The sequence below is a fragment of the Hemicordylus capensis genome, chromosome 2 (assembly GCF_027244095.1).
Source record: "Hemicordylus capensis ecotype Gifberg chromosome 2, rHemCap1.1.pri, whole genome shotgun sequence".
NCBI classification, from domain to species: domain Eukaryota; kingdom Metazoa; phylum Chordata; class Lepidosauria; order Squamata; family Cordylidae; genus Hemicordylus; species Hemicordylus capensis.
This window is the reverse complement of record NC_069658.1, coordinates 131,459,398-131,474,931: the sequence shown is the minus strand read 5'-3', so window position 1 is coordinate 131,474,931 and position 15,534 is coordinate 131,459,398. Positions and strand designations below refer to the sequence as shown.

The window sequence follows — 15,534 nt, the reverse complement described above, 5'->3', positions numbered from 1 at the left end:
CATGAAGTTGGAGGAGTCTGAAGTTGGAGAGTCATTCCAACCTGCTGCCTGGAGTGAATTCTGTGCTTTTTGTTCCTGCTTTCCTGATTGAGGAAAAGAGTTTTTTCCCCACCCCCTTCCTGCTGATGAGAGAATCACTGCCTGCGCCTGCTGTCTGTGCGAATCGATTTCGGTACAAAACAATTTGTACCTGAATCTACCTGTTTAGGGAGATTTGTGTACAAAACAAATCACCCCTGTACTAGCTGGCCAGATTCTGACCCAAAACAAATCAGGGGTGATTGAATTTGGGTACAAATCAAATTTAAAAAATCCAATCCATGCACATCTCTATCAGGAGCCAATGTCCAAATACGGGTAGATTGCTATGCCCTGCATCCTCAGATGGACCACCACTACAGCCATGCATTTGGTAACTATTCTTGGGGTGGTGGAAAGCTCGAAGGGTAAGACTTTGTATTGGTACACTTCTCCTACAGTAAATCTCAGATATTTTCTGTGTTGATCTCTTATGCCAATATGAAAATACGTGTCTTTCAGATCCAATGTTGCAAGCCAATTCTCTTGATAAAGAAGTGGTAGGATCTCTTGCAATGCTATCATGTGAAATTTTCTTACGCAGACAAATTTGTTCAGGAGGAGTGGATCCAGCCATCCCTCTTTGGGATTTGGAAATAATGGGAGTAAAAACCTCCTGCTTGTGCACCCACTGCACAGGGGTGATTGCACCCCTTTCTAACAATTCCTTCACTTCATCTTGCAATGACTGGGACGGTTGAGTGAATTTCATCCCTGAAAAATTTGGGGTCATTGGCGTATCCCAAGGATATGATTTTCAGGACCCAGCAGTCCGATGTTATGTGGTGCCATGAAGGGGCATGGGGTGCCAGCCTGATGGATTCGCATGCTGGTGGAAGAGATGGGATTGTGAAGTTGGTGTGGCTGCTTGCCTGCCAAGATGTTACTGCCCCTGGTGGTGGAAAGGGTGAGAAGTGTGGAGGTGACGGTGGGCAGTTCTGTTCCTCAAAGATGCCTATTTCGTACGGTGAGGTTGAGCAACTTTGTCTTTGCTTTGATAGGAACACTTATGATAAGGGTGATATTGTTTCTTGAAATCACGGCATTCCTGTTGTTTGAACATGGGCCTCTGCCTGGGGTAAGAGGAATACTTTGATGCGCAAGTAGAAGTAGAAGTTGTGGTGGTAAAAGTCTTTGCAGTAAACGTCGACTTCTTTAATTGCTCCATGGTGGAGACAGTTTTCTCACTGAAGAGACCCTTACCATCAAATCAAAAAACCCTCAATTTTTCTTTCTTTCGTATCGCTCTGAAGAGTAGTGGAGTGAAACCATGCGTGTCTCTGTAGCAAGACTGCTGTTGCCATGGAACAAGATTCTGGCTCTGCTAGAAGTTTCACTGTGCTCAACTGTTGCTGAGTAAGTGCAGCCAATTTTTCCAATGTTTGCTGGTATTTCTTTTTAAATTCTTCTGGTAATAGGGTGTCTATATTGCCTTGAAGGGCTTCACACAGGCCATGATTATACTTAGCTGTGCAGGCCAAATAATTCACGATCTTAACCAACATACATGATGTGGAGTAGATTTTTCTGCCTAAAAGATCCAACTTTCTCCTCTCTTTATCTGCAAGAGTGGTGTGACACCGTTCAGATTTTGTCAAGGTGGCGCAGTCAATGACCAGGGTGTTACAAGCAGGATGCTTTAGCAGGTAGGTATTGGCTTTCTCTTGGATGTGATATAAACTTTCTAAACTTTTGGAGGTTGGGGTTGACATATAGATGACTTTCCAAGCACACTTCGCTGCCCTGGAGATAATGGGGAGAACTGGCAGAGCCACAGATTGAGATGAATGCAGACGGGATAGTCTATGGTGGCTAGGTCGCATTTCAAGTCTAAACTCAGACCCTCTGCCATTTCCCTCAGGTATTTATGGTAGGCTTTCATTCCTTCATTAGGGGAGACATAGGTGGAAGGAGGCACATCAGTAGGCGGATCCATCAAATTGTCTGGATCTTCTGGGTCTGAACTGAAGTTGGACAAGCCATGATGATCCGATAGTGATCCAGCTGGGGAGTGTGGAATATGTGTTTGAGTCTCAATAGTAGACTTTACAGGTGGAGGAAGCAGAGAGTGTGTTTGAGTCCCCAGATCCAGGCATGGAGGTTTCTGTGGTGGAGGGGTTGTGTGAGTTGCCATTGACACTAGAGGCACAGGTGGTGAAGTAGGGGTCTGAGTTGCTACAGAAGCTTGTGCAACAGGCCTGCTTGGCAAAGCAGGAGCATCTCCACTTGCTAGTGTGTTCACCGGATGAATTTCTGCCAGTGAAGTAAGAGGACAGTAGGACTTTGATGGAACCAACCTCCAAGGTCTCCCTTCCTGAAATCATATGGAAAGCCAGGAGAGGAAGTTCCCATAGCAGCCATAGTGAGTGTTGATCCCGCAGCTGAAGTGTGTGAGAAACTGCAGGAGTACCAAGCTGAGGGACCTTCCAATTGGGCAGCAGATGGAGTATAAGAAGATGCCTAGTCAACTGAATGAATAGTAGCTGACCCTGTTGGCGTAGGCGTGGTTGTTGGGACAAACCCCTTGAATGTGGTTGTGGAAGGTGTGCTGGAGGACGAGTCCAGTATCAATAGTAATGTGCATGCTGTGGAGGGATCCAAACAGACACCTCTATCTGAATCCTCTTAACTGGAGTCAAATATCGGCATAGGCATTTGACACCGGGGAGAAACCTGTCTTGATGCCGACAACACTGGTGTATGTAGCATTGATACTGCAGTTGGGATTAGAGGAGCCAGTGTCTTCGGCGTCAATGGTGCTTCTCGAGGTTGATGAGGAGGCGTTGACGGAGCCGAGGAATGAATCAGTGTCGGAACTGGAGACAGAGATTGAGCCCTCAAGGTTGACCGCATCGGTTTTGAAGAGTGGTCGGTGTCAAGAGGCTTTTGTGCATCCGGCGTCTTCTTCGATGTCGAAGATGTTGATATCGAGGGGCTGGCACTAAGGGCAACCGTCGACTTCGAGGCCTGTACACAGACCAATGCCAATTGCTGTAGACCCGACAGCGATCGAGTTCTGTCTTTGGTTAAGGTTATGGTTTTAGATATCTTAAGTTTAGGTGTCGATGGGGCAGCTTCCAAGGTTGCCCACTTGGTCTTGGACTTCAAACGTCTGGAACTCAAATCCACATTGGAAGGCAGCTTAGGGCTTCTGAAAGTCATAGACATTGAAGCCGATGCTGATGGCTTCGATGTTTTCAGTGTCAATACCATTTTCAATGGTGATTTTGACATTGTCGTTGATGGCCAGGGCTCGTCCGGAGTTGAGAGATTTAACACCTCATTATATATGGCGGCACGAAGCCTCAGGGCCCAGTTCTTGCACATCTGCTTGGAGAAAGGCAGACATATCCTGCAAGAGGAATCATTGTGCTCCGCACCAAGGCAGATGAGGCACAAATCATGGAGGTCCTTAGAAGGGAGATTAGCATTGCAGCCTGTGTACCTCTTAAAGCTCTGTTTTTTCTCAGCCATAACGATAAGCGAATAGCGTTATCCAAAGTCCATTCCAAAAGTCAAATAACTCCAACGTAGTCCGGAAGCCAAAATCAAGTTAAAAAACCGAAATAACAGTCTTTTAAAAATAAATAATGGATGAACTCACAAAGAAAATTTGAAGAACTTTATCCAATGAGGAGTGATGGACTAAGGTCTGAACACAATGGCAAGCGGAAAAGAACTGAGGAACATGGCGCTGGTCCCCCTTTAAATAGTATGCCGTGGGCATGGAGGCAGGGCTTGGCCGCCATGATAAGCTGCAGCTTTCTACCACGAGGGTCCTGAACTAGGGATGTGCATTTTGTTTCGGACACAAAACGTTTTGTTCACAAAACAGGCCATTTCGGCTGTTTTGTAGACAAAACAAAACACCCAATGCTCAAAACAGAAAATCTTGTAGCCAAAACAAAACAACCCTGTTTCGGATACAAAACGTTTTGTTGTTTCGGCTGTTTTGGAACTCCATTTTGCAATCGCAAAAAGTCTTTCTCCTTCAGTCTCCATTTTGAGTTTTGACATCTGTTTGAATTTCCGGCCCTTCCAGCCCACAGATTGGCCAGTGAATGCATGGGCTGATCTGCTGGCAATTGCCTCCTTATTCCTTTTAAGCAAATTTAAGGGTAAATTTTACCCTCATTCGCTAGTGAGGCAGTGTGCATTTACCCTCACTGGCCAGTGGGGCAGTGTGCATTTCATTGTTGTAGTTTCACACTGTTGTGTGTAGATCAATTGCACTTTGGGCGCGGGGGATGTGGATGTGCATGACCTTTGGAAATCTGCCTGATTTTTTCCAAAGCTCTGCTGTTGTTAATGTGTGATGTTGATGTTGTTATTTGGGATGGATTCGGGGCAGAAAGGGGGCTTTGGGGGCAGAAGAGTGGTTCAGGTGGTAGTGCCCCAGTGGGTGCCTGCTGCCACCCAGATTTCAAAGGAATTGAGAAAAGGGCTGATTTTTAAAGAATTTCTGAAGTTAACATGTCTATGGAGCAGATTCAGGGCAGAAAGGGGGCCTGAGGGGCAAAACAGTGGGTTGGGTGGCAGTGCTCCAAGGGGTACCTGCCACTTGCCCTATTCCAAAGGAATAGGGCAAAGGGCTGATTTCTTAGGAATTGTTGAAGTTTACGCTTCTTTAAGGTTCCCCCCCAAGGGAATAAAGGAGGTTTCAGAAGACCCATATCTCCACCTGGGGGGCACTGGAGTAGCCGGGAGCGAGTGGTGGTGTAGTGCACACAGGGTGCTAACCCATGGGGTGCTGGGTTATGTTGTTTCTGAGGTGTTCTGAGTATAGATTCTCTGGTAGCATATGAGATTTTCAGTGACAAACCATGAATCCACTCTCATATGCTACCAGAAAATCTACACTCAAAACATCCAGAAACAGAACCCAGTACCCCATGGGTTAGCAACCCATGGGGGTGGTTGGCACCCTATGTGCTCTATACCACCACTCGCTCTGGGCCACCCTGGTGCCCCCCAAGTGCAGTTATGGGGCAGGAATTATGGAGGTCCATCATTCCCTATTGGGAAGAACTTTACAGATGCGCAAACTCCATAACATCTTTGAAAATCAGCCCTCTGTCCAATTCCTTTGAAATAATTCTGGCAGCTTCCTTGCTCCCACTGGGCACTACCACCCACCGTACTCTGCTCTGGGCCACCCCTTTCCCCCCAGCATGAAGCTATACTTTTGCTGAAACCTCCATTCTTCCCTATGGGAAAAATCCTAAACTTAAAAAATTCACCAAAGATCAGCCCTTTGCCCAATTCCTCTGAAATTTGGGTGGTAGTTTCCACTCATTGGGCACTACCACCCCCACCCACTAGTTTTTCCCTGGGGCCATTTTTAAAAATCCAAAACGTTTCGGATTCGGATTTTGCAATTTCGAACAAAGAACAAAATTGGGGTGTTTTGGATTGACTGATTTCAAACAAAGAACAAAATGGGGGGGGGGTGTTTCGGATTCGGGCCAAAAACAAAACGCACAACCCTATCCTGAACAGGTGCAGAACCCCATTCTTATGGATCTCAATCCACATCCTCATATTACCACACTTTGATTGTTCTTGGTTTGTTTCCCGCCATTCTGATCTCTAAGAAGGCAAGAAACAATGGATTATTAGAGCTTTATTAATAGCTAAAAAGCTTATTCTTCTATCATGCAAAACCACTGCAGACCCAGATTTAGAAGATTTGATGAGCAAGATGACAGCTCTGGCTGCCAGAGAAAATGGCACGTTCAGGAAAATGGACAAACTAAGCAAGCTTAACAACATTTGGAAAGCTTTTGCTGAAATCTTATCTGACTTAAATATGGAACAGTGATACCTGTGACTTGTGGTTGGTCCAGGCTTCGATAGGAGTGGTATTTAGTTTTGTTCAGTTGTTTGTTTTGTTTTCTTTCATCTGTGTGGGGTATTGTTGTTGCTATTATGATTATCTAATGTTATTTAAGCTTTAATAAAATGATAATACAAAACAACCTATTCTTATAAAAGAAACAATGTTTTCCATACTATATAATCTGTAAGCTTGTTGCTGTTCAATAACAAACATGTAGTATCTCCCTACATAAATACCAATTTCCAATATTCCATTCCATCTTACTCAGCTTACATTCAGTCTCACTTTGGCATGGCCAAGGAAGTCCAGTCAGGAATGAGCTGGAGTAGTATCAGAAGGAAATAAGAGCAATTCCAAGGAGAGGGGATGGAGAACTGGTCAGTGAAGAGATGAAATGGAAATCTAATCTAGTGCCCTCCCTTTATTTCAGCCTTCCCTTCCACCTGTGACATTTCAGACTATTCACTAGAAGTATACAGTGCCTTATCTTGAACAATCCCTTACTACTGCTAATATTATACGTGTCTTGCCATATAGTCCCAACTTCTCCAGCTGATTAAATTTAGGTTTTCTAGAGGTAATATTTCCTTAAAAATAACCAACTGTACAACATCTGGAAGACTCAAATGAGCCTCTATTTCTAAGTTTGCAATTTAGTTCTTTAGAACACGATATTGTCACTGTTGGGTATTTTTTAATCCTGTGGACTTTGATGCAAAAATTAAGCAATTTTAAATCAATGGGATTCAGCAGTACTTACCTTTGGTTGGACTTTGCTTAGAGATAACATAGGCTACTACTATAGAAGTGGTGTAACAAGTTTGCAGTCATGCTGGCCTATGCTTTTATTAGGCATAGCACTGGCTAATAGTTCAGCAGGCCAGATAATATTTCTTTAAGATGAGCTAACTGTTCACAGATCACCTGAGAGTGGGGTAATCATAAGACTTGTTTTAAGATAGCATGTATCCTCTATCTGATGAGAGGGGAGATGTGGAAGTGTAAGGCAACAAATCTGTTGGAAGTGAAGGACTCTGTGTTGTCTCATGTCTCAATGACAGAGGGGGACAGACTAGTGAGTCAGAGGGCTAGAGGGGTCAAGACATTGGTCATCCCTTCTCTACTGTTCGGACACTATCCCTTTGATATGTAGATTGCTACTCTCAGGGACTTCCTTCCTGCATTGCCACTTCCTCTTTCCTTTTTCTTCTCCCTTGCAACACCCACACTCCTCTCTTCCTGCACCATGTGTGCAGAGATGCAGAAACCATCCCTCTGCATCCAGCTAGCTAGCTAGCTAGATTAGAGATCCTATCTCTCCACTTTCCTATCTAGAATGGAGTTCTCCAATAAAGACTCCTTATATTGATTTGAAACTAGGAACTGGCTCCAAGTTTCTTTTACTCTCAGCATACACGCATGTCTAGGCAGACTCCGTTGTGTTTTGCCTCTGTGCACTCTGCTGTAATAGAAGGGTATCTCTTATCAGAGAGAATTCCCAACAAAATCCTCCTCCCCACACCTCTCTCCACAAACGTGACCAGTGTTTGGTCACTGAAAAGATATACAGGCAGCTTATGGGTGAAACAGACTGAGGTTTGGAGGGACTGGAATGGAGAAGCTGGCAGAGAGCTGAAGCATCCAAGGCTGCAGGTTTGCTCTCTGAGGATCTGATGTAACCTTCTGCTGAGTCGTAGGAGTGCTCTATTATTTCAACTCCATCTAGTGCTCAGCATGTATATTTGCAAATAAATCAAATATTAGAAAGACACCCTAAGCCTTCATAGATATTTTCTCCAGAGCGAGCCAGAATCTAAGTAATGTTGCACCCCTAGAACTTCTCACTGCTTGGAGAAGTGGGGAGCGGGTGTGTAACAATATTCTGATGGGCATACTCTTGCTTATTTTCAGCTAGAATTTCTTTTGAATGCAACTCCATGAGCGAGGGAACCTGCAGAGGAGTGCTTTTTTCTTGACCACCCAAGCTGATTTGTATGCATTTATCAGGCATTAGCGATACTTTCTTTTAATCAAATATTTAAATGCTTGGTCAGATTTCCCAGTTAAGAATTTTTCCCAGTTAAGAATTCGTAACATGCAATTGGCTGTATTTTACTGTAGAACTCCTAAACTTTATTTCAATAACTTGATATAAGAACACAGATTTAGCAAAAAGCCCTACAATTATCACCTCTCTTTACAATTTTCAATTTATTTCTGAACTTCTGATCAAGTAGTGCTAATTTACATACCCTTCCTTACACGTATAAGTGATGGTGTTTCCAAATGTAAAGTTGCTCCCAATAACAGCAGCATCTTTAATGACAGGTGGAAGACCACAAGAAATAATTTCACAGTCTGGAGGTGAGCTGCTCCAGTTAGCAGAATCTTCACACACAAGTACGGAAGCTCCTTGCAGACTAGAAAATACATAAAAATACAATGGGAGGGTTTGGGGAGAACAAGCCACTTCTGAGCAGGGGCACACCTAGGTCCAAACGCAGCCCGGACCTGAAGGGCTTTGGAGGCCCCCTTGTCCGCCAAGGCCTACCTTAATTTTTTAAAAAATAAGTTCCTGCTGCTGCCCCGCCGCTCCTGTCTCTGGGGAGGGGGACTCCAAATGATTGGGGGGCCTCCCCAGAACCCTACCACTGCTCCGTGCCTGTCCTCCCACCGCCACGCTGCTGCCCCGTGCTGATATTTGCCATCTTCACCGCCGGGGGGGGGGGAGGTTGAGTGGCAAGTGGAGCAGGCCTCCCCCCTGCTCTGTTCCCTATTCATACTGCGCAGGTATGCCCGCTGGACAGGCTGCCAGGCCTGTTCTGCTCCGCTCTCCCCGGCGGCAAAAATCACAAATATTGGCATAGGGCAGTGGCGCAGTGGGTGGGGCAGTGGGGCTCTGGGAGGCCCCCCTGATCATTCGGAGGCCCCCCAGGAGGCAGGAGGCCACGGACCTGGCCCCCCGAGGTCCGTGGCTAAATCTGCCTCTGCTTCTGACCACACATGATAACAACCCCACTCCCTGGTAGTTTGAAAATCTGCCTAAAGTACTGGTGATAACCAGACTTAAATCCAATTGCTTCTCCATATCCACTACATGCTGTTTAATAATTTCTTTGGCAGCATCATGACCCAAAGCCAATACATATTGCGGCGATAATCCATATCTGCCCAAATTATCATATAGGCTCTTGCACCAAGATGAGTGAAACATCTTTCAGAACCAAGGGGGCAAGGCCCTGAGAGGGTATCTACCTTGTGTTTCTTTTTAGACTGTGAGTCCTTTGGGGAACAATGAAACATTTCCCCATTATTATTCGTTGTCTATGTAAACCCCTTTGAGAACTTTTTCACTTAAAAGCGGTAAATAAATAAGGTTACCCGCTCAAGAACCACTGGGCTTGCAGCCGAGCCCGGTGGTTCACATGGTTGTAGGAAACTGGGCTAGCGAAGGCTAGCCCGATTTTCTACGATCGTGTGAATAGCCTCCCTGCCTCCTGATCTCCAGCTTATCTCCTCCCTGTTTAACTTTAAATGACAACTGAAATCTTTTTGAAATTTTAGTTGGCCTCTTAGTTTATGGTTTCCCCCAGCCTATGATTTAATAACTTATTGTTATAGTGTTGTTGTTTTTACAGCTGCTGCTTTACTGCATTATATTTGATTTGATTGTATAATTTTTTGTATTTTATTGTCTTTTCTCCATCTTGTAACCTGTTTTTCATCTTGTAATTTGCTTTCCACTTGGTGGAAATGTCAGTAGAATAGAAATCTTTCAAAAAAATGTTTTAAATGTTATTAATAGTCAACCCAAGGGCAGTTTACAGGTGTAAAGATTCCATTTTGTATCTACCAGATACTAAAATTCCAATTTATGGGGCACATGCTTTTCATTTTATGCAAAAATATGCAATCTCACACACACACACACACACTCTCTCTCTCTCTCTCTCTCTCTCTCTTTCCAGACATCTTAAGGAGGCAATGGTAATGAGGCAATGGTAAGCCCCTCCTATTCTACCAAAGACAACCACAGGGCTCTGTGGTTGCTAGTCAACACCGACTTAACAGTACATGTTACCTTTCGAGAGCCCAAAAGGCTTGTTTGACAGCTGAGAAGAGGGGTAACTGCTGCAAGGAGAAATGGTCTTGCTGCATTCGCTGAATAGTGGCTAACTTTTCAGCCCCCCAACCTCCAGCCAAATATGGGAAGTTCCAGTACTGAAGATACATGTACATGAAATGATTGTCTATTATTTCCCTATTAACCTAGCCTCCACTTCCCTTTCCTTCCTCTGCTGTCTCCTTTGCGATTGTTTTTAGATTGTGAGCCCTTTAGGGGAGGAAGTTGCCCTCCCATCTGTTCTAAAGTTATACATACACAAGAATGGTGCTATATAAAAAATAAATGCAACTTGTTTTTTAAAAGTGAAACATATTTTGAACTGGTGAGTATTTGCTGCAGAGGAGTTGGTAGCTATTTGCCAAGATTTTTCCTCAAATTATAGGAAGGGAGATGGGCACAAAAGAAGATGAGCAGTACATTGGAAATGCTCAGCCTAAAATCAATGATTAAAAAATTGTGTATGTTACAACAACTACAATTTGCTATTTCACTTGAACTCAGCAAACTAGTTTGTACAAACTATACAAGTTAACTGCACTGGTGATGTAGCAATTCTATGCCCTCCCCCTTCCCCAGGAAGCTCTCTGTGTCACCCAAAAATGTGTCCCTGAGGGCTGTGCAACCCTTGAGGACATATTTTCAGGTAGCACAAAGGGCATCCTGGGTGTGTGTGTCAAATATTGCCACTTCCTTGGTGCACTGGTGCAATTAGTTTGGAATTTTTGTTAGGCTGCTCTCTCGCTGCACCGGCGCTTCCTTGCTCTCAATGTCAGTCATTGCACTCTTCTCACAAACCAAGATCTCAAACAAAACTAGTTTGCAGCACTCATGCCTGCTTATGCATGTTATGTCAAATCATGTTTTGGCATTATCTCTGAACAAGCCATTAAGTTTGTTCAGAGACTCTTCATGCCAGTGTTTCAGGGTTTCTATAATTTAAAAAAAAAATCTTGGGCAATAATTGAAAAGCAATTAAGCCTTCACTGGGCTTCGAGGAATAAATAAGAACCTTTTGATCATAAGATAATATGCAGATATCGCCTAGTGAAACTGTTTAAAAATACGTAAAGACTAGTGATAAAAAGAATGAATTAAATTTTAATATGATGACTAATTCTACATGACCTTCCCATGAATATTAACATTTTACATGAAACACGGAAAAGGTTCTGGAATATTCCCACATGTATCAATTTGCACAGGCTTTTTCTTTCAGCACACACACACACACACACACACACACACACACACACACACCTTTTTCTTCATATTTGTATAAAAAATACACACTTAGTGTATTTTTGTTTCTTGCTTACCTATAACCTGTGTTACAGCTGTATGATACATTAGAAAGGTATGTTGCACCATGTATTACATATTTTCCATTGTTTATTTCCTGTGGGAGGGGACATTTTACTAATCCACAGAATGGAGAAGAATGATTCCACATGCCACTTGCAAGACACACTGTTTCCTCTTCACCCATCAAAACATATCCTTTATTACACCTGTATTTGTGCAAGAAATCAATTATAATTACATACACATGTTTGATACAGCACCTTTCCTGTTGAGCTTAATTTTCTAAATTGTTACCATAGAACAGGGGTTCTCAACCTGTGGTACTCCAGATATTGCTGAACTACCACTCCCATCACCCCCAGCCACAGGCTGGGGATGATGGGAGTGGTAGTTCAGCAATATCTGGAGTACCACAGGTTGAGAACCCGTCATAGAAAAACTGTGGGTGCAATCACATGGTAAATGCTTAAAATGTGCTCCATGATGGCTCTAATTATGTAAGATGCAAAAGATTGGCTTCTTTAATAGCTCTAGGAGTGCCATAAGAACACAACAAGGTCCAAACCGGTCCGGCACTGCAGGGAGGGGAGCGGCATGTGGGTACCTGGATGTGGGTACCTGGGGGTATCGCAGGAGGAAGCTACATGCAGTGGTGGCGAGAAGGTAAGGACCTGTTCTCTTTTTCAAAGAACCCACTCGCTGCTCCCCTCCCCACAGCACTGAACCAGTTTGGACCTTGATCTAACCGGTTTGGTGCCGAATCTGTGCATGAACCTCGGTTTGTGCACATCCCTATTAAGTTGTTTGTGCTAATGTGTTGTGCTATGATGTCTGAATAAAACAGTTTGATTAGCTAAACACCAAACTGTGAATGTGTAAATGTCACTGTTCTCAGCTGGAATATAAAGAGCTTGAGTATTTGTAATTTCTGCAAGGGGGTTACAGTGTAACAAGTATCCCTCCACATGATTAGTGCCACAATAACATGTTGGCCACCACAGAGTTGCTTCTTATTTGAAACCATTATTTGTGAAGTCTAGGTTAGGTAGATGTTATAAAGGAATTTAGAAGAAATAAGTCTGACTCCAACTCTTTGAAATGTATAGGCATGGCTTTAGTAACCATGCCTTTAATCATATGTAGTGTGCAAACAATTCAAATTCATAGTCATTTTCTTTTTTTAAAAAATGTGTTCTGCAACTTGCAAAATTCATAAAATAGACAATTTCATCTTTGTGGATAGAGTCCTTGCAGTAATTTCTATCATGTACTATTTAGATTTTATCTCATCTTATTGATATCGAGTATTTTCATACTTGCTGCCAGACAAGAAGTAAACACACAATGATCTTCCTACCTGTAGGTAACTTTGCTACCATATGTAAAATTTGAACCATCAATGGCACCATTTTCTGGAGCAGCTGGGATACCACAAGAAACAGCTTGAAGAAAACAAATTAAAAAAGTCACCCTGATGAATGAATGTAATTGTGAATATTTTCCTTATAAAGATTTGGGTTAATGGGCTACTCCATATTAAAATCTTACAATACTTCATTTTCCTTCTTCTAGGGGTAGTACAAGGACAAATCTTCTCTTATACTGTCATGGCAACAGAAAAATTGAGGTCCAGTGAGGTACAGGAAGCCTTGTATGACAGGTAAAGATGCAATGAGAATGTCACCTTTACTACACCTCTGCACCAGACAATAAATTCTGCAGAGAAGGTGCCGCAGAGATATTCACCATAAGTCCTTAAAATTCAGGGCATATCTACACAACAAACAATTTGGTTTTATATCAGTTTAACTCCCATGGGTTCCCCCAAAGAATCCTAGAGAATCCAAAGAATCCTTGCTTAGCATGCTGAGAAATCTGCTTTCATTTAACTAGGTTTCCCATGGTTCCCTGGTAAATGGAAATAATGGTCCTACCAGTTTAAGTCTGATTGTGGATATGCCGTTAATTGAAAAGTCTCAGTTGCAAACAGAACAGGAATGCTCTTCTTATCTCATTTATAGCCTCATGTTAGCAACACCACATTGACTTATGTGGAAGGAGGTTTATGGACCATAAATAATAATGCATACGAAGATATTTCAAGGATAATGTTTTCATCCAGTGACTCTCTCAACTATCTAACATTTCTGTTTTCCTTCTATGTACCTGTGCCTATCACTAGAAGCTTGAAGAAAACAATACCTTCACAGTATGGTATCAGGTGGCTCCATTCCCCAGACTCCAAACATGTGACCCTATTCGCTCCTTTCAGCTGGTAGCCCTTTTCACATGAGAAACTGACTTCGCTACCAACACTGAAGCTGTCGCTGTGTAAATGGCCATTTTCAGGATCTCCTGGATGTTTGCATTTTACTGGTTCTTTGGAATCAGACACAAGGTAAAACAGAGCTTACTGACATCAGGTGTAGCTCATGCGCTTAAAAATGAAAACAAATCATGTAACATTTAAGCAAGCAACTTTGGAGGGGGAAAGGACCAGTCACAAGAGCATGGGATTGTGCATTTAAGACACTTTAAAAACATTTTCAACCCCATTTACTTTGTAGGGATTTCACTGATACTGCATTTGGGCCGCTGCACCAATGCACTTTTGTTTATCAGGTCTGATAACATTTTATAGACATTTGCTTCCTCTAATATTTCATATACATTTTCTTCCTTCTTCTTATGCAGAGTGCAGTGTTGTCTGCTGTGCAATGTACTTGAATAGAGCCTGGCAGCAGAAATTATAATCAGAGATCAGCCCTGCTTTTTTGCTATTGGAGTATAGATATAACTAATATTTGAATGTTTGTTTGTTTATTATTAAATTTGTACACCGCCCGAAACTTTCGTCTCTGGGAGATTAACAATAGCATAAAACAAGTTAAAAACATATACAAAAAACTTAAAACAATTTAAAAATTTAAAAATAAACCAGAGATTAAAACCTAAAAAAAATTAGGAAGCTGAGAAAGCTTGGGTGAAAAGATGGGTTTTCAGGTGTTTTATAAAAATTGCCAGAGATGGAGAGGATCGTATCTCAGCAGGGAGCGCATTCCACAATCTCGGGGCAGCAGCCGAGAAGGCCCGTCTCTGTGTAGCCACCAAACGAGTTGGCGGTAACTGAAGATGGACCTCCTCAGGTGACCTCAATGGGCAGTAGGGCTTGTAGTGAAGAAGACGCTCTCTTAGATACCCAGGGTCTAAGCTAACTGTATTTCGTCCAGAAACCTATTGGCAGCCAGTGTAGCTCAATCAGTAAGGAGTAACGTGGTCTCTCCGAGATGACCCAGAGACCAACGTGGCTGCTGCATTCTGAACAAACTGAAGCTTCTGGACTATGTACAAAGGCAGCCCCACGTATAGCACATTACAGAAGTCAAGTCTGGAGGTTACCAACAGATGTACCACTGTTTTGAGATCATTGATCTCGAGAAAAGGGCACAGCTGGCTTATCAGCCAGAGCTGATAGAAAGCAACCCTCAACCTGAGAAACCAGGGAGAGGTGTGAATCCAGAAGTACTCCCAGACAGCGAACCTGTTCCTTTTGGGGAAGTGTGACCCCATCTAGAACAGGCAGATCAAAATCGTCCCTAGAGTTCTGACCCTGCACAATAAGTACCTCCATCTTATCTGGATTCAGCCTCAGTTTATTCTGCCTCATCCAGCCCATTACTGCTTCCAGGCAGGCATTTAGGGAGGATATGCCAGCTCCTGAAGAAGTTGACATGGAGAAGTAGATCTGGGTGTCATCAGCATACTGGTAACACCCAGCTCCAAATCCCCTGATGATCTCTCCCAGTGGCTTCATGTAGATGTTAAAAAGCATTGGAGAAAGAACAGATCCTTGAGAGACACCATACTTAAGCTCAGATTTCGAAGAGCAACCATCTCCAATTGACACCATCTGGAATCTATCCGAGAGGTAGGAGCAAAACCACTGTAAAACAATGCCTCCCTCCCCCAACACCCTCAGACATTCCAGGAGGATAGTATCATTGATAGTACTGAAGGCCTCACTGCTGTAAGCAGCTTGTCTACATCCTCAGGAGTCACAAACTGAAACCAATCCAGTTGAATAACATAAGAGGAATTGTTGGGCACCTCCAGATCAGATATCAAATTAATTGTGGAGTCTCCATCTAGGTTGGCCTGAATCCAAGAGATTTTATCTGCGAAAAGCTCT

The 15,534-nt window shown here is 43.2% G+C and overlaps 1 protein-coding gene and 1 long non-coding RNA gene across 8 annotated transcripts in view; one reads left to right on the top strand and one right to left on the bottom strand.

Annotated features, from left to right (window-relative positions):
• Positions 1–15,534, bottom strand: part of SVEP1 (sushi, von Willebrand factor type A, EGF and pentraxin domain containing 1) — a 249,175-nt gene that overhangs the window by 64,164 nt on the left and 169,477 nt on the right. For all 7 annotated transcript variants that reach the window (XR_008316279.1, XM_053296616.1, XM_053296613.1 and 4 more), the window contains 4 exons: positions 13,548–13,724; positions 12,703–12,787; positions 11,360–11,551; positions 8,170–8,337 (listed from right to left, as the gene is read on the bottom strand). Coding sequence is in view for 6 of the 7 variants with exons in the window: in XM_053296616.1 (XP_053152591.1) it covers positions 8,170–8,337; positions 11,360–11,551; positions 12,703–12,787; positions 13,548–13,724 (622 nt within the window). In the remaining variant the exon portion in view is untranslated. The remainder of the gene's footprint in view (positions 1–8,169; positions 8,338–11,359; positions 11,552–12,702; positions 12,788–13,547; positions 13,725–15,534) is intronic.
• Positions 12,708–14,084, top strand: LOC128345140 (uncharacterized). Its single transcript, XR_008316280.1, has 3 exons — positions 12,708–12,829; positions 12,918–13,005; positions 13,528–14,084. It is a non-coding gene; the product is annotated as an uncharacterized LOC128345140 (long non-coding RNA).